This window comes from Erithacus rubecula, assembly GCF_903797595.1.
Source record: "Erithacus rubecula genome assembly, chromosome: 16".
Classification (NCBI taxonomy): Eukaryota; Metazoa; Chordata; class Aves; order Passeriformes; family Muscicapidae; genus Erithacus; species Erithacus rubecula.
This window is the reverse complement of record NC_136668.1, coordinates 5,668,121-5,692,108: the sequence shown is the minus strand read 5'-3', so window position 1 is coordinate 5,692,108 and position 23,988 is coordinate 5,668,121. Positions and strand designations below refer to the sequence as shown.

Here is a 23,988-nt window from a genome sequence, read left to right as displayed (position 1 = left end):
GAAGAGAAAGATGGTTTATTTGGGTGGTCTACAAAGTTGTCAGTAGGAGAAAAGGTATAAAACCAAGCAAATTAAAATGGAGGTATCAAGGTAAAAACTCTTAATGTTGAGTACTCTCAGCCTGAAAGACCTAACACTCAAGTTATGTAAAACAGGATTGAACATAACAAAAGAGTATATTTGAAGCTGAAAGTGAACTTGAGTGCTTTAATATTCCTTTCACCTCTTATTTCCCTAGTCCTGTGTTTCATTAGCATTTTTCATACTTTTTTCTCAACATGTGGTTTTTATTCAGCTCCTGAAGATGATAGTGCTTGAAGTGATGTGTTATTGTGGAGGTAGCACAAACACCACTCCAATTATGATTTTGCCTTTGTTGCCATGGAGAAGTTTAAGTCTATTTTAGGCCAAGGACTGATTATAGCTGGAACTAAGGGTAGGAGGTAAGTGTAGCTTGGAAAGGTGAGAGTCCATCACTGCTGATACCCGCAGTCAGCCTGGCACCGTGTGAGTTTCACAGCTCCCAACTGCTGACATCTCAGCACAGTTCCCTGCAGCTCTCACCTTGAGCTTTTCATTTTGGTACCTCTTCTCTGGTGCTGTAAGCTCCTTAAACTCTTTTGGACATGTATTCTTGTTTATTGCCTTCTACTTTTAATGTTCTCAATTATCTAAGTTCAGTGTTCCCCATGGCCTTCACCCCCCAGTCTCTTACCATCCTTGTGTTTCCTTTGTTTTGTGTGTCAAATGAGGCGTGTACCCATTAAGACAGAGGTCAGGAAAATCCGGAGACTGTAGCTAATGAATTAATGTTCTCATTTGCATAATTGATGGTTATATATCTCCTCAGTGACATAGTTTGCTGTGATACTTAAAGCTATTTTTGGGTTTGACTCCTCTGCCCTGCTGTTCTCTGCTGTCTACAATAAAGGTATATTACTAGACAGTGAAAAAAAAAGCCTGACCTCAAAGCCCAAATTTTACAAGTTCCAACTGAATGCTTTAATCCTTTAATGCATTTCTGTTCACTGGCATATTTATAGTGGCTCGGCTCTAAATATCTCATGGGTATTAGAGTAAGGGGAGTCAGTGTTTAAAACATCTGTGTGTGCTTGGGGCTGGAGTAGAGAGGAAAGAAAATATATTGGGGGGAGAAGAGAAATAGCTGAAAAATGAGAGTGGAAATCAGTTCCTTCCTGTATTCCCTGGGGTTTTATGCTTAATACCCCTCCCTTTGCCTTGGCCTCTCTGTGTAGTGGAGTCTGAGCTCCCAGCAGAGGCTGTGTGCACTGTGTGCAGTGCCCTGTGCAATGGCTCCACTGGCTCACCCCGCTGGAGCTGCTCGGGCAGAGGGGAGCAGAGGAAAGCTCTGTGTCTCTCCATAGAGCCCTCTCCAGTGGCCTCCCTTCCTGAGAGCAGCTCAGGGGGAACACAAGCTGCTGGACCCAGGGCTTTGGAAGCTGGGCTCTCCTCACGTCCCAGTATTTTCCTCCTCTTTTTGCCAAATTTGACCAGATGCCATGGCCAGCTCTCCGTGAGGGTAACCCCAGTAAGAGCAATGTACTGGGCTGTGCAAGGCATGTAAAGTGGGCTGTGGAAAGACGAGTGTGATGGAGGAGAGAGAGAGGATGGGTGCTGCAGATGAGCCCAGTGGGGAAATGCCAGACCAGGTGTGTCCTCAGCAGCTGCCGAGCACGACCCAGAGCAGCAGTGCCTGGCTCCTGACAAATCCTTTTGCTTTAGGGGAAACTTTCACTTCCTTTTGCTCCTTACTTTTCAGCAAGTTTAATTATTAAATTCCTGGAAATCCTTGCTTACACTTCAAATATATAGTCCTTAATCATAATTCCTTGCCCTTTTTCAACAAGAATATGTAGGAAACTATACAATATCCAGTGGCGTTGGCACAAAACGCTGCGGTTGGAAGGCAGCTAAATTTTGCTGGCTGTATTAGCGGCTTGGGAAGATGTCAGGAGCGGCACAGGGTTTGTTAGCGCCCCGGGAAAGGCACGGGTGCGGCTCCAGCTCCTCTTCCTGCCGCACCTTTCGGTCCCTCGTGGTGCTCGCTCGCACGGGTTGATTCGGCTTTACTGTGACTCGGGGCAGCCCGGGCGGAGCAGGAACGGGAGCGGGGCAGGGAACGGGAACAGGGCCGGGAATGGGGCTGGGAGCGGGACCAGGAATGGGGCTGGGAACGGGAGCGGGGCCGGGAATGGGGCTGGGAACAGGAACGGGAGCGGGAGCGGGAGCGGGGCTGAGAGCGGGGCTGTCGCCGCTCGGCTCGCGGTGCCATGGCGCCCTCTGCTGCCCGTCCGCGCCGCTGCACGCGCTCCCGGACCGCATTCCCGGCTCTCATCCTGAATTCCCGGCCCACACTTCACATTCTCGGCCCGTATCCCACATTCCCTGCCCATATCCCGCATTTCCTGCCCGTATCCCGTATTCCCCGCTCTCATCTCGCATTTCCTGCTCTTAGCCCGCATTCTCTGCACCCATCCCGCATTCCCAGCCCGTATCCCGCATTCCCTGCTCCCATCCCGCATTCCCAGCCCGTATCCCGCATTCCCCGCTCTCATCCCGCATTCCCAGCCCGTATCCCGCCACGTTCGGAGCGGGCAGCTCGGTGCGGGGTGGCCCCATAAACCCCGACTGTAGGCGGGCGTGTCCGTCCCGCGGCGGCCCCAGAAGGAAGAGCCGTGTAGGAGCGCTGATCCCAGTGGGATTCAGTGGGGTTTGCACAGGATCCCTCGCAGGGCGGCTCTGCGGGGCCCCGATGGGAGCAGCGCGCAGCGTGTGCTGCTCTGCGCCGCCGCCCTTCATCCCCGGCCAAGCCACTGTCTCCAGCTGTCTCCGACCGCTGCCGGGGCTCCGAAGGCTCTGAGGAGAGTTCGTGCAGCTTTTCTCTCAACACTGGCCTCTCCCCCAAGATTGTCTCCATCTCAGAATCCTAAGGCGCCCGAATGCCTTTCCGTCAGCAGCAACAGCAGTAAGTGCTCTCACACAAGTATCTGCTGGCTGGGGATTTCCTGTCATCCTGGCTGTCCACATGCAGCTCTTCTATCATATCTCTGTGTCTTCTCAAACAGCAAATGAGTGCTTTGCCTGTTCTAACTTTATCTGTTTTACAAAACTGCAGTGTTGTGTGATGGCTGTGAGTTACTTTGTTTCTCAAAGTTCAGGCAAAGATTATTTTAATTCCGGGTTAAAAAGTGAAAGAATCAGAATAGAGTAATACTCATCCATGTGTTCCTGCAGACTGGGACCTCTCACTCCCTTTCCAACAAAAATACCAGCTCTGGGTGTGCTGAAAGGCATCAGCACCATGTGGGGTGGCTGCTCCCATTCCCAGGACATACAGACTTTTGTTTGCCTGCTAGTCAAGGCATAATCTGGAAAAAGTACACTCTGTGGAGAGTAGGTGATGGATGCCTGTGAAATCCTGGCTCTGGGAAGAGCCAGTGCTGCCAGATGTGATAATGTTGTCCTCTGACACATGGCCATAGCTTGGCCTCATGCAGATAACCATGTGGTTTGTGTGTTAGCTTCAGCTATTGATCCTCCTGGAGAAGGGTTCCAAATCCTACAGCTATCCATCCCACCTCCACAGTGCTCAGCTCTCACAGCCCACGGGGCTTGGCTCCACTTCTCCCTTTCATTGGCACTTCGGCACAGATTAACCATTACACGTGTGCATTTCCATTTATCTCACACCTTTCAGCTGGAGGTCTGAGTGTTTCCCCCTGGGAATCAGGCATTGCAGGGAGCAGTGAGATAAGCAGGGAGCACAGAGGGATCACCCAGCTGGTCTTGCCCGAGCACAGCTGCTCCTTGTAACACAGCAGACACTTAGCAGAATTCCAGAGTACCTAAACTCCAGGTTCAGACCAGCTGGTTCCAAACTTCCTTGAGTTGCCAGTGCACAATGTGCAGTGCCCCAGGCTGCAGAGCAGTGGGGTGCAGTGGGACAGGCTGGCCCTTCCCAGGGGCACAGGCTCAGCCCCTTGGCCGTGAGTCCAGCACACATCCTCTGCCTCTCCTGGCCCACAAACTCACTGCCTTTGCCAGGGCCCTGATATAACTGCTGTGATCCAGAGTGTCTACTGGACCAACTGCATTGCATTTTTGTTCAGTGTCAAGCCTTCGTGTTTTTTCTTTAAAACACTTGGAACTGTATCATCAGCTCCAGGTTCCTGAGTTCTCCCCAGGGCTCTCTCACCATCTTGAACATGGGCAGCAGCCACAGCCCAGTGTTCCCCTGCAGGTCAGGAATGAGTGATTAAGCCAGCAGAGCTTTCCTGTGAACCTTTCTGTGGCAGAACTAGCTCGTTTATTTATGTAAAGCCACACCATAAAGGTGCTCATATACTGCTGGCTGTTACCTGATGACCTGTGTAACCTTACATGAAGTTTTGAAGGCCTGTGTGTTTGTGATTCATCCCAAAAACCTGTGGGGAGAGCAGCACTGCAGAGGCCAGCTCCAGTCTGGAACAGCAGTGTGCTCCTCTCAAACAGCACATCCCCAGAAATGCCTGCAGTGCTGACTTGCTGCCTGACATCACTCAAGGACAATTGCTTATGTCAGGTCTACCATAAAACACTATTAAAATGAAACTTCTTCCAGCAATAACTGAATTCCAGTAATCTCCAAGGCATGTAATCTGTTTGTGAAGGTCCTCTTTGCTTGCTGCAATAGCCTTACACATCAGCCCTGCAGGACTGGGTGCTAAAGACGGGCACAGCATGTCATCTAGCTTGAGAGCTGGTCACATCTAAAAGGTGATTCACATTTAGAGATGAGTGTGTTTCTTCCTCTCCACTGACAGAGAAGAAAGTGTGGGTAAACCGCTCTGAGACACACCTTGCAAATTTACAAATCACCTGAAGGGAACCTGACCTGTGAATTTTTAACTTCCTGTGAGAGGATGCTGAGCTTGTGCTTATTTGAATGAGCAGAAACCCAAAGTTTGACACTGTGCTGTGGTGTGCACCACATGTGCAGCAATCCCAAATGCAGGCTGTTGTCCAGGCAGTGTCTCAGGATGCCCAAAGCTGGTGTGCTCTGTCACTGCCCACACATAACAGCACCCCCAGCCCGAAGGGAGTGTTCTGTGCATGTGGGCAGTTCACAGAGCCCACAGGCTCATTCCAGACCTACCACTACTGTTATCAGATTGTCATTATGCCCTGATGTCTGAGTGCACGTGGAACAGATACTGTGCTTTTTAATTACACCTACAGCAGTGGGAAAATCCCATCAGATCTGTGACTACCACCCTGGTTTGAAACCCTCTTTTCTTAAGAGCAGTTAATCCCACCCTTGCCCCTCCCTGCTTCCAGGAGTGCATTAAACCATTGGGTTGTTTCAGAGAATTTCACCATGCAGCATAAAAGTTTGAGAGCTGAAGCTACTCTGAAAATAAAAAAAAAATGTTAGCATGATGCAAATGGAATGGTGCACCTTTTAATGTCTGGAGGAGTGCACAGGAGATGAAGGTAAAGATGGTTTGAGGTGCAGACTAGGAGGTTGCTGCAGGCTTCATGCATCTGAAAAATCAGTGTTAGAAACAAAGCAATAAATACACACTACTATAACATCTTGTCTGCTCAGATGGCTGCCTGCTCCCTGCCTCACCACCCAACAATTCCTATTGTTTTATCTTCAAGCTTCAATCTACACATTAACCTTAAAAAGGAGTAGCAATTTGTCATTTTTCCTCATGTTCAGGTAGGATTGTCTGCTATTGAACAAAGCACATGGGCCATTTATAAGCCAAAACCTCCTAAATCCCTCTCTGGCTTTCAGAACTTTAGTCTGTCCTTACTCCTCAGTTCATAGTTCCAGAACACTTCTGCTGTGAGGAGATGCTGGTTTCAGAGGCTTCTGCTGCCTCACCCCACACTGCAATCTCTCCTGACCCATGTGAGATTATTTGAGTTTAAACCACCCATATGAGAATTTTAAAAAATTATTTCAGTGATCCAGCCTGCAGCATGAGCCCCAAGCAGTGTCACAGAGAGCAGCAAGCTGTGGCTGAGAGCACAGGATGGGATTTTTTGGTAGATTTTGTCACCAAAGCCAGTGTGCCATGTAGCTACACAGTTGCTTTTCTGCCCTGGGAAAAACAACTGGAGTGGCTGCTCTCCTGCTTAGCTGCCCTCTGAAGTGTTCCACATGTGTCAGCACTGTCTGCACAGGATCAGTGTCAGTCTGTTCCTCCCTGCTGGAGGAACACCCTGACTGCAAACTCCAGAGCACTCCAGAGCTGGGCTGTGCAAGGTGTACCACAGGGACACAGGATGTCACAGAATCACAGGCTGTTCCTTGTTCATCTTCTAATTCTTTTTTTTTTCCCCTCTTACTTTTTAGTGTGGAAACAATAAATGATGGGCAATTTCATAGTGTGGAACTCGTGATGCTGAATCAAACCCTGAACCTGGTGGTGGACAAGGGGGCTCCCAAGAGTCTGGGAAAGCTCCAGAAACAGTCTTCTGTCAGCCTCAACACACCCCTCTACATTGGAGGTACCATGAGTTGCTCTAGAATTGAGGTTTTAACATGTTTTCTCAGAAACAAATCATCTTCCATCCTATGGAGAGAGCTCTCATAGAGCCACTGCAGGAACAGCCCACTTGGCAGTTCAGAAGCTTCCAGAACTGGCTGGCACCAAGGTGTCATGGCTGAAGTGGATCAGTGGGGGTATCACAAATTGTCATGGCAAAAAAAGCAATAATAGTCAGTGGGTTTAAATATACCATAACTGAGCAGTATTTCTGCTGGAAGCTTTATAGAGGTCTGAAAATTGGGGGAGAAAGAGATGTGTGATTAAAAAACATCTTAACATACAAGCTAAGAGCATGTTGGTTAATAGTTTTCTCATTGGAAACTGAAGCCACAGTTTCAGACAGATATTAGAATTGACCAAACCTCAGTTAAGAAATTTTTTCACATTAAGTACTAAATCTGAAGGGAAGAAGAGGCCAAATGGGGTAGGGGAACAATGCCCAGAATAATGACTATAGTACTGATTAGGTGTCTGGTTACAAGAGACAGAACAAAGGCTGGCTCCTGCCCACTGGATTGTTTTTGCCAGAACCCCCCTAGTTCTATTCTGGACTGAATGTTGAAATCTCTCTCTCAGTGACACGGAGTTATTGAATTTTTAATCAGCCTATTCCAAATACAAAAGTCAGCAGAATGGTAATAGATTCAGAAAATCTTTGAGCCTTTTCTAATGAGATCATTGATGCCAACTCACAGCCAATAGTAGAAACTCTTACCAACTTCAGTTGGTGCTGGTCAAGGCTTTTCTAAATAATTTTCTTTAATAACACTTTTCTAAAAGAACCCTAAATATTGCCCTTGTAAAACAGAAAACCGGCTAATCTTGCTTTGTACAGAGCTGAACCTTTATAATTGGCTTCTATTAAGAATGTCACAGGCTATTAAAGAGCATTGTGCATCAAAGATTATCTGCTGGTGCAGAGGCCATCACATTTCTCCCTTTAGCACAGCACAAAAGACACCAATCCTGCAGCAATTTATACACAGGGAACTTGGGAACTAATCCCATAGAAAAGTTTTGTTAATGGATGAGCATCATGGATCAATACTAATTCTCAAAAGGTACCTAACAAATTTTCAGGAAAAACCTGAGGTCTGGAATAAAGAACTGTTGGATACCAGGATTCATGGCCTCAGTAAAGACTTTTGCTGTTGCCTATTAAAATTCTTCTTGCTTCTTTCTAAACCCCCCGTTCTTCATGTGCCACCTCTTCATGTGCAGCCCTCCCATGGAAGCCAGCTGCCCTTCCTCTGCAGGTGATTTTAGTTCTAGTTGCCTAAATTACCCCAGAGCAATTGCTCCTGACCTACAGTAAGGTTTATACAGACCTGAACCTTCAGATGCTCACAGTTTTGTCCACCTCACAACCACATCACCTGTTCTAGCAACTTTCCTCCTAACACACAGTTAAACAGATGCTGGATTTGTTCTAGGACCACCTTTAACAGTGGCATTACTTATAGACAGCAAGTTCAGAGGCCTCACATAGCTGAAAAGCTGCCTGTGTTAATGCAGCTGTACATCCAAGCTGGCATCAGTGGGGAAGGTATAAAACAACATCCAAAAGAACCTGCCTGTTCTTCATCCAGCTGTGTGAGCCCTTCCAATCACTTGCACAAGATGGGAGGTGCTCACCACAAAGCCTTGGCTTGGCCCTTGAAGTGCTGTTCCCTGTCTTTAGAGCTTTCCTGCACTATTTTCCATGGGATACACTCTTACCACTCCCTCTCTTAACACTGTGATCCAGTAAAGCCAAATGAAGGCATTCTCAAACCTTTCAGAAGAATAATTGCTATTAAACTGTAGAGAGAAGGAACATTATCAAAGGACAGGAACACGTGGTTACCAGGCAAAAAAAAAAAAAAAAAAGTTTGGTTTGGTTTGGTTTGGTTTGGTTTGGTTTGGTTTGGTTTGGTTTGGTTTGGTTTGGTTTGTCTGGGTTTCTTTGTTTGGTTGAGGTTTTTTTGTTTGTTTGTTTTGTTGTTTGTTTCTTTGTTTGTTTGGTTTTGGTCACATACTTCTTACAGTTTATTGGGCAAGTGAGTTTATTTTTTTCCTTTCCATTTCCAGAATGAGCAATGAGATTGTGCTACCTTTAAAAGGTCCTATGCAAATTAATTATTCAAAGATTTTAAGGGGCTGTGACTAAAGAAGTTTCAGCAATTACAATTTAAATATTATCATTGTAAGTGTAAGTGAACCTTCCCCTTTTGCTTTTATCTGAAGGGATCCCAACCTCTACTGGATTATCATCCCTGCGCCAGGGTGCAGACAAGACACCAAATGGTTTTCATGGGTGCATTCATGATGTCAGAATCAACAATGAGCTGCAGGATTTCAAGGATTTACCACAGCAGTCCCTGGGAGTCCTTCCTGGCTGCAAATCCTGCAACATCTGCAAGCACGGGATCTGCCGATCCCTGGAGAAAACCAGTGTGATCTGTGAGTGTCACCCAGGCTGGATGGGCCCTCTGTGTGACCAGGAAATTGGAGATCCATGTCTTAACCACAAGTAAGCTCAAACAAATAGTGATGGGAGAGCAAAAGCTTTACAGCTAATGCATATTTCATATTTCATCTTGCAAAACCACATCTGACTGTGTTTGGAGGTGCTGGGTCCCCACCTGAGGTTATTGACAGTTGTGAGTCTGTATCTGTGGCAGCTCTCAATTTCCACTTCTTGTTCAGATGTTGCTGACTCACCAAAGGAGCTCGTGGTCCTGAAGGAGTTCAGGTGTTAATGCTGCAGGTCATACCTTCAGCTGTGACTCTACACATTAAAATACAAAACCTCCTGTTAATGGGCATGGCTTAACCCCAGGAGGTGAGTGCCTGCAAGTATCCAGAGCAGAGCTGCCTGTGTGGGGGAGCTACACATTTTGGGGTGTTCTCCCAGCAGCACTGAGCCCAGTCTTCAAACTTACTCCCTGAAGACCATTATACACTCCAGTGTGAGCAGTTTTAAATTTCCCAAATAGCTGCCTTAAATACTACACTTTGAAACAGCCCTTTAAAGTGCAAGTTTAAAGGATAGCATGGTGTTGCATGTGAAGGGAGCGTGAGTGTAAAGTATTTACAGTTCAAAGGCTCAATAACCACATCTCCATCAGAAACACAGGATGAATAGCTTTCTTATGGCCAATACACAGGAAACAGTCCCGTGCAGAGCAGCAGGCTGCATATTTCAGTGTTGTTTCATAAGCAGATGGAAGTACTTTTGTTTTAGAAGTTCCTTCAGTTGCTGTCTTGGAAGGCGCTTTTCATGAGCACATGCTTTTGACAGGTAAATTGATGCAGTGAATAATCACTCTCAGAAATTTAACCTGGCAAAGGTACCATTTTAGACTTGCTTCTGGTTCTAATTCTGCAAAGTACTGAAGTCTGGAAGGTGTTGAAAAGCACCTGACAGTTTACAAACCAAAGGTATGAAGACCCAAATGTTTCCTTGAATTTCCAATGTCAACACAAAGCTGCTGTGGTTGGACAGAGAAAAATAAGGGAGCTCCAGATGTTTACAGGATGAGGGATTGTTTCTCTCAGTCCAGGGAGGGTGAGGCAATGATGAGCAAGCCCCTTGCTAAGGAAAGTAGCTGTGTGTATTTTTAATGCTTGGACACTGTCCCACCTTTCCTGAATCACTTCAGCCTTTTGGAGCTGGCTCCCTAAAGCCCTGCCCGGTGTATCCAGGGCAGTGTGGAGCCCTGCTGGCAGGTGTCTGCTCCAACACTCACAGGTTAATCTCACTGAGGAAATGCACCTGGTAGAGATCAGGTAACCTCTGGTTCGTGTGGCAGAAAATACTGCTCCATACGGACTGTGACTCCCTTCATTACAGTATTTTGCATGTCTGGACCTGACTGAAACTGCTCTTATAATCTCTCCTTTTTAGTTCAAAGCTTAAAAATTAAATGTACAAAAATTCAACATAAACAGGGAATAATTTTAAAGTAGAGAGAAAATAAAAATAAGAGAGAGATGGGCTTATGTCAAGTTACTTTATGCCAAAGGTTTATAAGCCCTGAGCAGCTTTGCCTTGGTGGGAGAGAGTTGCTTTTCTCGCTGTTCTCAGCCCATTTCAAGTCTGCCCCTGCCCCAGAAGAGGAGACAGTGTCAGTGAACTTGCTAAGGATCAGCACCCCACCCTGTGGTGTTCCTCGGAAATGCCAAAGCTCGCTGCAAACCTCAGGGGCCAGGGAACCCTCGACTACAGGTGCCTGCTGATAAGTCTGTGCATAGCTTTGCCACAGGCACCTTCATTTATCACACTGGTTTTCATCACCTGATATTATTTGTACAGTAATCTGCTCAGGAAGCCTGGGCATGCAGCTTGATTGTTGGCACTTAGTTCCACGTGCTGGTGCTATAAATGTGTGCTGTCTCGTGTGCATGCCAAGCCTTGGTCTGTGCTCATGGAAGAGCCTAATGTTTTCTACCTAGATTCACAAATTCTAAATGTATTCTCTGAATGTTATCCAGTATTCACTGAAAAATCAAAGTTTTCTCCAGAGTGTTTGACACTGAGCTGCTGTTTTTGGATTAGTGTCTTGGAATTAAATGGATAGGAATGCCAAAATCAAACATTTCTGGGAACAGGAACTTCCACGTGTGGCAAAGAGCAGCTCTAAAGGCTTCTGTTTCCCCAGGTGTCTGCACGGTAAGTGCACGGCAGCCGGCGCTGCTTACACCTGCAAGTGCATGGAGGGCTACACGGGCACCTACTGTGACAAGAAGAACAATTCCTCAAGCCCCTGCAGGACTCTGAAATGCAGCCACGGGCAGTGTAAGGTCTCGGAGCATGGGGAGCCCTACTGTGAATGTGACCCCGGCTACAGCGGAGAGCTCTGTGACAGAGGTAGGCTTGGCCCCGGGCTGGAGCTGTGCTGCTGCATTCCTGCTTTACACCTAATTCACACCTGCACCTCTCTCCCCTGCAACTCAGACCTGGGGGCAATGGCAAATAGAAGATAAAGAAAGCTAAGCCAGCCTCTGCAGAGCAGTACAGGGACAACAGAACCACACAACAGTAGGTAGCTGCTATCATATCGAGAAACCGGGACATGGAGCAAAGAGTTTTATTCTCTGTCTCCTGAATCCTCGAGCTTTGCTGCTCCCAGGATTTGGGTGGGATGTTTAAAGAAGAGGTTGTGAGGTTTACCCTCAGCAAGCAGGGATCAGTTATTTGCAGTGCTGGGAAGGGAGGTCTTACAAGGAGGAACTGCTGCTCTGAAGTGGCATGAGAGATTCTCAGCTCACTCCTTCAGCTTGGGCAGGTTTCCAGGGGAATCCCACAGGTCACGCTGGACTGTCCTACAAGGGCAGAGGCCCAGCTCTTCTGCCCTGACCTGAGAAGACTCCCTGGAAACTCACTGAGTTTTAACTGCATCCATTTTGCCTTTTTTTGCTCTTGTTCAGAAGGAAGGAGCTGGATTGTATTATTTTTATTTAGGTTGTCCCTTTCCTGTGCATGAACCACAGACTTTCCACATTTTACACATGCCCATCGCCAAAATATATCTGGCTGCTGCACAAGGACTGCAGAACAGCACAGATACTTTCAAGTATCCCAGACCACTAGTGTCACACAGAGCAGGCTGACCTTTGCTCTGGAGAAGCAGACATGGTAAAACTAATTCTTATTTTGCAGGAGTGTTGCAGGACTCAGCACTCAGCATTCATTAAAACACTTCCAGGCTGCTGATCAAAGCCAGCAGGCCTGCTTGGCCTCGGCCTTGCACCGGATATTACACATTGGTGCAGACAAGCTCTGTTGTGGTGGCAGGTACAAAGCAATAAAACATTAAGGTTCTTCTCGTGCCATCTGTTTGCCTTGAATCACATTATTGTTACAGATAAAAACGAGATCAAGCCGAATTAAATATGACTAAAATAAGCGATATTTATTTTGCAACCGAAATATGGTCCTTGATAGGCACAATCAAAAAAGGGACAGCACCGAGCCCGGGGTCAGCACCGGGTGAACACACAATGATCTGACCTCTACTGCTCCTGATCCCAAATGTTCACAAAACCGCTTTAGTTAGCCCAGTTTTTATATCATTTTTCCTTGCCCGGAGCAGAGGTTTTTGTCTTCTTTCATCGTTCTGCATATTCATGTGGTTTTCTTCCACTGCACTGGGCTGGACAAAACCGTATTCTGGGAGATGATGAATTCTGATGAAGGCAGGTTCAGGTTTAGCGGAAGATGGAACTGAGAAATAATTTGCAGATTTTGGTTTACAAGAAGAAGCTAGCATTTGGATGTATTTTTCCTGATGCCTCTGATTATCTTAATTGTGGGTGCTTACTGGGCTCTTACCGTTTGGGTGTCCCCTGGACAAAGCCATCTCTACTGCAGATATGTCAGTTGTCTTGCTACCCTGGCTCTTCAGATTTTGTTGGCAGTTACAGTGTTGCGATTAAGCAATCCGTGTTCCTCCCCTCGCAGCTTTTGAGTTTTAAGTCTTTTATTATTTTATTCATACAGACATTGCTTATTCTACATTAATTTACGACTTCACACGAATTACATCCTATATCACATTATGAATCCAGGGCCGCTCACTGACATGCAGCAAAACAGTTCCCACCTTTCTCATCCTTTCCCCCTCTGTTGCCCCAGCAGAGAACCTGTGCCAAGGAGACATCGTTCGAGAAGTGGTGCGCAAGCAGCAGGGCTACACCTCGTGCGCCAGCGCCTCCAAGGTGGCGCGGCTGGAGTGCCGCGGCAGCTGCGGCGCCGGCCACTGCTGCGTGCCCCTGCGCAGCAAGAGGAGGAAATACTTCTTCCAGTGCCTGGATGGCTCCACCTTCACGGAAGAACTGGAGAGACACGTGGAGTGCGGCTGCTCAAAGTGCTTATAAGCCATTCTCCGCTCTCTGGCCACTTTAATCGACTCAGAAGCGTTAGCAAAATGGGACCTATTTACTTGCAGAGTGAAGAAGAAGAGAAGAATTATTAAGTATATTGTAAAATAAGCAAAAAATAGAACTTATTTTTATTATGGAAAGTGACTATTTTCATCTTTTATTATATAAAGTATCGCACCACTTTGGGTATATGTATCATATAGTGAGCTATTTTTACCATGAAACTTTTTTAACAGTTGTAAGAAAAAAAAATTTCAAAAGCTAAAAGGTTAAAAAAAAAAAATTATATATATAAAGAAAACATAGCCTAACAGGAGGAATGTGGGGTGACTTTACATGTATGCACAATGACCAGATGTTCAAGGAAAGGTGTTCCAAGGACCCGCCGCTGGACTGACACGGGCTGAAGAAAGCTCCGAGCCCTGGCTGGGAGTGCCAGGTGAGCAGATCCCCGTGACCGACTGCATCCAGGCACCTGAGAGCCTCCCCAGCCCCTTCTCTTCCCAACACTGCCCATGCTGGTTTGCTCCTGTACAGTGGCCCCGCCTGCTGGTCGTGAACTGGTTCCCTGGAGCGCACAGGCACTGCCGGAGCTTGAGGCTAATTACATTATTTGACTATTGTAATACTATAATACATTTTTTTGCTGTGTATGTTGTATTTATCTGTGTTCACATTATATTCTGCAGCAACTGTATCTATAGAGCACAGGCAGCTTTATCCAAAAGGAGGGTGCAAAGGGAAAGGAAGTGGAGAAATTTATGTTGCTTTGGGTAATTTGGGGGCAAAAATGTGAAATAAGTGCTAAGTGATGCCTAATAAATGACATAGTACTTTTGTGTAAACTCCTCAGCTATGTTATTTCCCAAGTTTGTGCCTTCTTGCTCTCAGTCTTGAGCCCTTTTTTGTATATGAAATGTAAGGAATGCACTGCTACATTGTTTATCACACCTTGACACTTTAACTTGCAAAGGTTGTAAAGAGCATGAAAATACCGCAGGTGCCAGAACGCACCTGCAACATATCAGCTTTTACTGCCACTGTCACTTGAGCCACGGGTGTGAGCTGCTGGCTCTGAGCAGCTGCCTGCCTCCCCACAGCTTTCCAAGCCAGCAGAAGTTGCACTAAATCCATGAGAAGGTATTCAGCAGACACCTGTCTGCCCCAGCAGTGCTGCCCTGCAGGGAGGGATGTCACAGCTCTCACCGTGCAGCCTGACCTGCTCCAAAAGCTCTTCACCTGCTCCGTGTCCTGCCTCCTGCAGGACCCCCACTCACCTGGGCTGTGTTCAGGGCAACTGCTGACTAGGAAGTGGAAATCAGTGCAGGGATTCATTCTCACTGTGGATGTGAGGGAAAAAAATTACTCTGGGAGTGAGTTTGATTCTTGAAGGGTTTTTGTCAGGGCTGCCTTTCAGAGTCAGGACATACATTCAAAGAGCATGATGGTTACCTTGAATTTTCTGTTACTGTAAGTTTCTAACCTCCCCATCAACAACTATTCTATTTGTAATTTCTTTCTTTTTTTCTCTAATGGAATAAGTATTATGATCCTTTATTCAAGTTCTCTGTCTCTAAGAAAGGTAGTCAGAGATGCTTTCTAGCAGCCATAAAGTCCTGGGAACGCTTACTAGTCTCACCAAAAGGCTTTCAGATCTGGGGATTCAGCAAAGGAGGAACAGGAAAGTTGAATCAAGAAAATGGGACTTTGGTTTGATTTCGGCTTTGGAAGAATGCACAGAATGCAATGTCATGTCTTGTCATGACAAGTAGAAATGTTTATTTCCCACTAAAGCAAAGAGACTATGTGTCTATAAGCCAGCCAGAAAGCTGTAACATGTTTATTGTTCTTCTGCTACGTTATTCTCTCCTTAACTGCAGCAGTTCATTCATATTTCTCTGTTACGACCAGAGCAACGTGAGCAGAAGGGACATAACCAATGTAACAGCCATCTCAAAAAATCATCAAAATAAACATCAGTACATGGAGCTGGCAATCAGTGAAACATAAAACAATCACTACTTAATGTGCCAGACTCTAATACAGTACAGCTCAAAAACCAGGAAAAAACTAACCCTGGTTGCAAGTACCATGGACTGCTTTTTACTTCTAATATAACATCAGCAGCTCATAGCAGCTGGAGTTTGTGATCTACAACAAAAATCACCTAAACCACAACCTACATGCTTTAAAAATTCATGCGAACACTTGTACAAATACGTGCTAGGCACACCACTACCATTAATGTTTCGTTCCTGCTTAAAAACATGGTGCCAGGCAGAAGAAATCCAGCCTAGCAGTGGCTCACCAGCCCTCAGATTTGTAGCTGCAGAAACACAGCCCCTCTTGAACCTGTCCAAACCTGTGTTCACCCTGTCACTGGAGCAGCAGCACTGTGACAAAGAGGGTGACATTTACGGGTGGCCTCACACCTGCTGAGGGTGCTTTGAAAGCAACGCCTGGCAAGGCAAAAGCCATCAACATCTTGTTAACACATCACTCTGGGATTTACTTAAGCCAAGCCTTGCAGCAAAGGGACCAGCAACAATTCAGCAAGGCCTGCCCTTGTGCCTGTCATGGCACTTCAGTGCTAAGAGCTGGGATACAGAACTAAGAAAATACCTATTTTGTAACCAAATGATGCAATTTTTGTATGCTTTTAGGCAGCACTTGCCACTGTATAGTGATGCTTTATGTCTATGATTCTCTGACTTGCTATATAATTATTTTAAGAAGAAAATAAAAAAAGCATTCAGATGTGCCAAAAATGTGAGGTTAACTGAAGTGTAATTAGCTCTGAAAGTTCCTTTGTAACTTGCCTAATGTTACAATAGATTTCAAGAACTGTGGGTACAATGCAGTAGTTTTTACCTCCAGAAAGTTTTAATATAAAGTGAAGAAAGATGCTTACCCTTTAAAAATGGCAATGCAGACTGGTGTGAACTGATGTATTTTATTATTAGATTCTCATTGTGATGTAAGTTTAAATAAATTGTTGGGTTATGGAAGATTGTAACACCTTGTGATGCAGATTATTTCTCTGTGTATTTAAGGTATTGAGTCCAACCTTCAGCATCCACGAGGTAGTTCACAGGAAATTATGGGGACAGACACTCCTCTTGGACAAAGTCAAAGAACAGCTGTAGTTAAAGGTGGTATGTACACTAGTTAAAATTTTTTATGGCATCACAACCTAATATTTTAGGAATCTTATATGCACAGGCAAATTAAACCACACGGTTTTCGATCCTGGGCATTTTCTTTAATTAAAACTTCATGTGCCACATTTTTTAAATTGAGAAAAGCCTGCAGCAAAAACACACTCATTAATTAATACTAGAATAAATGAAGAAATACTGGGAATGGAGCTGGAAGAGGTAAGGCTGAGGAAATGGAAGTCACACAGCCAGCCATGGATGGAAGGGATCCATGACACACACACACACTCCAAATCTGCTGCCACACCACTGTGATTATTATTAGTGACCCAGCTGTAACCGACTTCTGTTATTCATTGCATTCCAGCCTTAGCATAGAATAAAATGAAGTTCCCACCTAGTCCTCTGCCTTCTCTCACCAATGCCCCTGTGCAACACTCACATACTGCTAATTATTCGTCAAACTATGGCCCTTAAGAGTTCCATGCAAAGCTGGTGACAGCAGTTAGCCAATAAAAACACTCAACCTTAATGAGCATCATTAAGTCTGAACTATGAAGGTTAATTACATAATTGTAGCAGATGGCAGCATTTTCACCTAAAGCAAACCCAGCTGAGCTCACTAAAAAAGCTAGCAGGGAAGCGTTCGAAAACGTCTGGGTAGCGGCTGCCCTTGCTGAACAGTTTGTTTGCATTGCTCGTGGCTGTGCAGCTCAAGGAAGCGCAGCCTGAGGATGCAGCGCTGCTGTCTGTGCTGCTGCTTGCGCCGCGCCGGGTGCCGCTCACCAGCCGCTGGGACGAGGCGAACAGCGCGGGAAGCGATCTGTCCCACGCTCCCTTATCTCCGTGTTTTCTGGGCGGCAGGGAATATTTGGATGGAGCTGCTGCCCGCACGGTGGTTGGCTGCGGGGTTTGCGTTGTTCTCTGGGGCCCTGTCGCTTCTGGTCTCTGTGAATTCTTTTAGGAGTCACCTCCTAAAGTTTCTACTCCAGTGGGCGGACAGGCGGAGCTGGCTCAGCTTTGCCGAGCCCAAGGTGCTCCCGATGCCTTGGTTTAAGGCGCAGCAGGCGTAGCACTGGGTGGCCAGTCCGGTATCGTTGTTTTCCAAGTGTTTTTCCCAGGTGTTTTTCAGGATGCGCTTCGCAGCTTTCCAGAAAGGCGGAGGTGAGCGGGACCCGCCAGCAGGTGGCGCCGCAGGGCGAACCGGCCCGCTCCGCTGGGAATGGAATGGAATGGAATGGAATGGAATGGAATGGAATGGAATGGAATGGAATGGAATGGAATGGAATGGAATATTTCGATGGGAAGGGACCTACAACAGCCATTTGGTCCAATTGCCCGAGCAACTCAGGGCTGCCGGAGTCACAGCCCGTTGTTGAGGGCACTGTCCAAATGCCTCAAGCACTGCCAGGCTGGGGTATGACTGCCTCTCCAGGAAGCCTGTTCTAGGCTTTCCACAAAAAAATGTTCCCTGGTGTCCTGTATAAACCTCCCTGGTGCAGCAGTGAATCTTTCCCATGCCTGCTGTCTGGATCCTGGGGAGGAAAGCTCAGCACCTCCAAGTCTCCTCCTCAGAGGAAGTGCAGAGCGTAATGAGGCCATGCCTCAGTCTCCTTCCCTCCAAGCCCAGAGCCCTCAGCTGCTCATCACAGGAGCACGTGTATATGTGACACATAGATTTTCTGGCAAGTTTTAAATAATAACTTCTCAGGTTTTACTGATCCTGAGCCATCAACCTCAGCATTGTTCACATGTGATGACAGGAGTCCTTGCTGTCCCCTCAACATGACATGGGATCACTGTGGGTTTACCCCAGGAAACTGCATGAAGTGGCAGCAGCTGCTCCTGATGAGGCCCAGGAGAGCAGGTGAAACCCAAAGGTGTCCAACACTTCACCAGCATCATACCTGGCAGCAGGACAAGAGCTCCATGTGCTGGCATATGGGACAGCTTGTGCCTATTCACTGTGGCAGCCTCAGGACAGTGCTCTGACGTCAGTGTCACACGGCTGCTGTTGAGGTTGATTGTTTCCATGCTAGCACCTTATGCAATAACAACTGATTCTGCTGCTTCTACCCCAATTCTGCTCCTGTTTGCTCACACAAGGCAAAAGCACTGCAGAGTTCATTACCCAGCAGGGTCTCCAGGCTGGGAGGCACACACCCCACAGCCTGTGACACCTCTGCTCCGTGAAGAAAGCACAGCTGCTCCTCCAAGAGCCCTGCAGGCAGCAAGGAACTCCTCGGGCATGGAAGGAGCACACAGGCAGTACAAGCAGTACCTTTAGTATGAGCAGCTTACCCTTACCCGTGCAGGGGGCACCCCGCGGTCTCACAAGCAGGAGGAACAGAAGTGAGACTTGCACAGCTTTGTATCTTGTTCTATGTGATCTCTTGACCTTCTCCCTTCCCAGGGCTTCTGAGCTTTCAAAGCACAGGAATGCTCAAGGTAGTCTGGGGATGACAGTGCCTTCTCTGACTTGTCTATGAGGTTTGTCCCCACGGCACAGGAATCACTCCTTTTCAATAAAAATAATCTTTTACAAGGCTGTGCCTTATATGGGGAGGAAAAGTGCATATCCTACCTCTGAGGTGTGGGTGGGAGGAAAGTGTATTAATGAGTGTTCAGGGGATAGCTCAAAACTGACAGGGAACCAGGCCATTTTCAGTGGTCCAGCCCTCCAGCTAATCTTCCACCAGCAGCATTTAAGCAGCTCCTCTGCTGGAGGAAGGGGGTATGTTTGGAGTGATGGTGTTCATCTCCCCAAGTCACTGTCACATGTGATGGAGCCCTGGTCCCCTGGAGATGGCTGAACACCCATGGGAAGCAGTGAATTCATTCCTTGTTTTGCTTTGCTTGCATGCACACCTTTTACTTTTCCAATTAAACTAATTCCAAGTATTTTCTCACTTTTACCCTTCCAGTTCTCTTCCCAATCCTGCTGAAAGGGGAGTGAGGGAGGGGCTGTGAGGGTTTGACTGCTGGCTGGGGTTAAAACCTCGACAGGCAAAAGCCTCAGCCCTGCCTTTGACAGTTCTTGCACAGCAAAGTGACAGAAACCAAATGCCACAAGTTAGTTTAGGTGGGGACTTTGCAGCACGAGATAATATCAGGCTTTCACCTAGCATGTGATAAGAGCAGGCACAACAGGCAGTTCTTACAAAGCAGCTTAAACTTCCTTAATTACACACCAGCATATTTTGCATCTCTTAACCTGCCCTAGTTTCTCCTGATAAAGCATTCATTGAACCGTTGGGGGATGGGGGAGTTTTAATATTTTTCTTATTTACTATGTTGAGGTAAACACCAAAGTGTGATTTATGGCGCCAAGACAAAGTTGGTCACACCAATAAATAAATGAGATTCTTATATAGCAATGAAACAATTTTCATTTCACCCCAGTAATACTGATTTTTTAAAAAGTCCTTGCCTTCAGATATATAATTCATGTAGAATGCTCTCATTTCATTACCCAAAGATACTGCATAATACTTTAGGACAGTAGTTATAGAAGTGTGTGTGTATATATACATACATTTATATTTATATAGCTGATCATACATTCACCTTCAGATTTATTTATTCTTCCTTGGGGCTTTTCCAAGCAGTGTGTTGACTGACATATAAATAACTCCAATCTCAAAGTGCTCATAACTTATAAATCAATTGCTCTGCAAATCAATTAATGTTCTGAGCCTCTCACAGGCCTGTGTTAAACTTCAGTTTGAGCTAAACCTCAGCTCTGAGATGAACTAAAGATAGCTGAGCATTGATCTCAGTTTCATTTTTTGTAGTTTTATTTCACATATTCTGTCTTAGCTGTGACATTCAGATAAAACACTGCAGCTTATTGTGAAGAAACTCAAACTTCAGATTTTCTGATCTTGTTCTTAACTGAACAGCCCTTAGCTCATTCATTATCATAGAGCCCTTTATCTATTCCAATTTTTCACATGGGTAGATGAGCTAAGAGGGTTTGCTTGATACAACAGCTTAAAGTGGGTATTAAAATTCAGAACTTGCTCCTAAAACTCATGCACAAAATATGCATTTTTGTCCCTGACAGAGACAGAGGCTGGGAAAGCAGTCAGTGAATCTGCTTTGCTGGAAAGGGAGAGTTATTCTTTCCTCAGTGAAAGGCTGGGTCAGGAACTTTTCTGCCTGTTTCAAGACAGCAGGAATCAAGCAGCTGTCAGGCTGTACACTATGTTTTTTCTTAGTTTTCTGGGTTGCATGTCTGTATTTATTACCAGCACTTCCCAGGGATGGTATTTCATTTCCTCTAGAAGGTGTGTAGGAAACAGTCAGAGTGTCAGTGCTGGGGAAAAAAGCCCCAGTATTAAGGCAATAAAAAATCTCCCCTGCAGATCTGTTTTCCCCAGCCCCACCAGAGATGTCTGCAAGACACCGGATAGCTCATTTTACACCAAACATTCCACACTGCACAGTCTGGTGACAGGCAGGAAATTACAGACTCTTTTCCAATCACTATGTATATTTATGAGCAAGTTAACTTCCAGGTAGAAGCTAAAGTCTTGTATTCCCTAACACATATGTAAATGCTTGTGTTTAATGTTTCCATAGTAAACTACATTGCAGTGAAAAACCACAAAACCACACCAAAATTTCCTCACTTGGAGAGTTACACACGGGAATTTCCACAATGACATGTAGCTTATAGAAAGAGAGAAGTTATGCAGCCTTGCTAATACACTCTGAACTTCCTTTAAAGGATGAGAAATGAACACTTAGAAGACTTCAGAGTAAGTTTTCCAAATACAGATATTTCAGAAAGGAAACATGATAAATGGGAAAGGGCATCCAAATGAGAATTTCAGCTTTTTAATGTAAGATTCTGGATTAAAATGAAATAAATATATGACAGGTTTTACGTGTTCAGGAGCAGTAGGGGAAGAGAGGATGAAAACACATGGCTCCTGTCCTTACACAACAGGTTTGTGAGTAAACCTCATGGTCAGGAAACTGAGCATTTAGTCTTTCCTTGGTTTGTGAATGGTTATTTAAAAAAAAAACATTTTCCAAAGCTAAACTCCAGACACAAAGAAATTTCAGCGTCCAAGACAGAGATTATCCCCAAATCCTCCTCCTAGACCAGAGCTTCCAGGTTCATCCCAGGTCACAACAACTGATCTATAATTACATGGTACTTAATCACAAAGGAGAGGTGAGAAAGTGGAAAAAGCCCATTATGAATTCTTCTGGAAAGCGCAGGGCTGTGAGCAGTGGGTGGGAGGCCTCAGCATGTCCTGCCACTGGCAGTGGGTTTCCCTCTGGCTGCAGACAGTCAGGAGAGAGGGCACAGCCCTCGAACGGGTGTGACACGCACCGACAGCGCTCATTCCTTGTGCAGTGCGTGGGTGTGATACGCACCGACAGTGCTCATTCCTTGTGCAGTGCGCGGGTGTGACACACTGACAGCGCTCATTCCTTGTGCACAGTGTGCGCGGGTGTGACACGCACCGACAGCGCTCATTCCTTGTGCACAGTGTGTGCGGGTGTGACATGCACCGACAGCGCTCATTCCTTGTGCACAGTGTGTGCGGGTGTGACACGCACCGACAGCGCTCATTCCTTGTGCACAGTGTGTGCGGGTGTGACACGCACCGACAGCGCTCATTCCTTGTGCACATTGCGCGGGTGTGACACACTGACAGTGCTCATTCCTTGTGCACAGTGTGCGGGTGTGACACACACCGACAGCGCTCATTCCTTGTGCACAGTGTGCGGGTGTGACACGCACCGACAGCGCTCATTCCTTGTGCACATTGCGCGGGTGGGACACACACCGACAGCGCTCATTCCTTGTGCACAGTGTGCGCGGGTGTGACACACCGACAGCGCTCATTCCTTGTGCACAGTGTGCGGGTGTGACACGCACCGACAGCGCTCATTCCTTGTGCACATTGCGCGGGTGGGACACACACCGACAGCGCTCATTCCTTGTGCACAGTGTGCGGATGTGACACGCACCGACAGCGCTCATTCCTTGTGCACAGTGTGCAGGTGTGACACGCTGACAGCGCTCATCATTGTGCACAGTGTGTGGGTGTGACACGCACCGACAGCGCTCATTCCTTGTGCACAGTGTGCGGGTGTGACACACTGACAGCGCTCATCATTGTGCACAGTGTGCGGGTGTGACACACTGACAGCGCTCATTCCTTGTGCACAGTGTGCGTGGGTGTGACACGCACCGACAGCGCTCATTCCTTGTGCACAGTGTGCGGGTGTGACACACTGACAGCGCCATTCCTTGTGCACAGTGTGTGCGGGTGTGACACACTGACAGTGCTCATTCCTTGTGCACAGTGTGTGCGGGTGTGACACGCACCGACAGCGCTCATTGTGCACAGTGTGCGGGTGTGACACGCTGACAGCGCTCATCATTGTGCACAGTGTGTGGGTGTGACACGCACCGACAGCGCTCATTCCTTGTGCACAGTGTGCGGGTGTGACACACTGACAGCGCTCATTCCTTGTGCACAGTGTGCGCGGGTGTGACACGCACCGACAGCGCTCATTCCTTGTGCACAGTGTGCGGGTGTGACACACTGACAGCGCTCATTCCTTGTGCACAGTGTGCGTGGGTGTGACACGCACCGACAGCGCTCATTCCTTGTGCACATTGCACGGGTGAGACACACACCGACAGCGCTCATTCCTTGTGCACAGTGTGCGTGGGTGTGACACGCACCAACAGCGCTCATTCCTTGTGCACAGTGTGCGGGTGTGACGCACTGACAGTGCTCATTCCTTGTGCACAGTGTGTGCGGGTGTGACACGCACCGACAGCGCTCATTCCTTGTGCACAGTGTGTGCGGGTGTGACACGCACTGACAGCGCTCATTCCTTGTGCACAGTGTGCGCGGGTGTGACACACTGACAGCGCTCATTCCTTGTGCACAGTGTGTGTGGGTGTGACACGCACCGACAGCGCTCATTCCTTGTGCACAGTGTGCGGGTGTGACACGCACCGACAGCGCTCATTCCTTGTGCACAGTGTGCGGGTGTGACACACTGACAGCGCTCATTCCTTGTGCACAGTGTGTGCGGGTGTGATGCACTGACAGCGCTCATCATTGTGCACAGTGTGTGCGGGTGTGACACACTGACAGCGCCATTCCTTGTGCACAGTGTGTGCCCAGGGACATCCCGGCCTGGGGCAGGAACCGTGTGAGCGGCAGCCCAGGGCAGTGACTGTCCCCGGTGCTGGGCACTGCTGAGGCCTCCAGGCCGTGTCCAGCTCTGGGCCCCTCAGTTCAGGAGGGGTTGGAGCGAGTTTAGAGAAGGGAATGGAGCTGGGGAAGGGTCTGGAGCAGCAGGAGCGGCTGAGGGAGCTGGGAAGGGGCTCAGCCTGCAGAAAAGGAGGCTCAGAGGGG

At 47.1% G+C, this 23,988-nt stretch overlaps 1 protein-coding gene across 5 annotated transcripts in view; it reads left to right on the top strand.

The window, feature by feature from the left end:
- Positions 1 to 16,446, top strand: part of SLIT3 (slit guidance ligand 3) — a 463,958-nt gene extending 447,512 nt beyond the window's left edge. For 3 of the 5 annotated variants that reach the window (XM_079319921.1, XM_079319920.1, XM_079319924.1), the window contains 4 exons: positions 6,368 to 6,522; positions 8,790 to 9,075; positions 11,207 to 11,415; positions 13,183 to 16,446. In XM_079319921.1, coding sequence (XP_079176047.1) covers positions 6,368 to 6,522; positions 8,790 to 9,075; positions 11,207 to 11,415; positions 13,183 to 13,424 — 892 coding nt within the window. In that variant the 3' untranslated portion in view covers positions 13,425 to 16,446. The remainder of the gene's footprint in view (positions 1 to 6,367; positions 6,523 to 8,789; positions 9,076 to 11,206; positions 11,416 to 13,182) is intronic. The other 2 variants (XM_079319922.1, XM_079319923.1) reach the window with 1 other exon arrangement.
- The last annotated feature ends 7,542 nt before the right edge of the window (positions 16,447 to 23,988 follow it).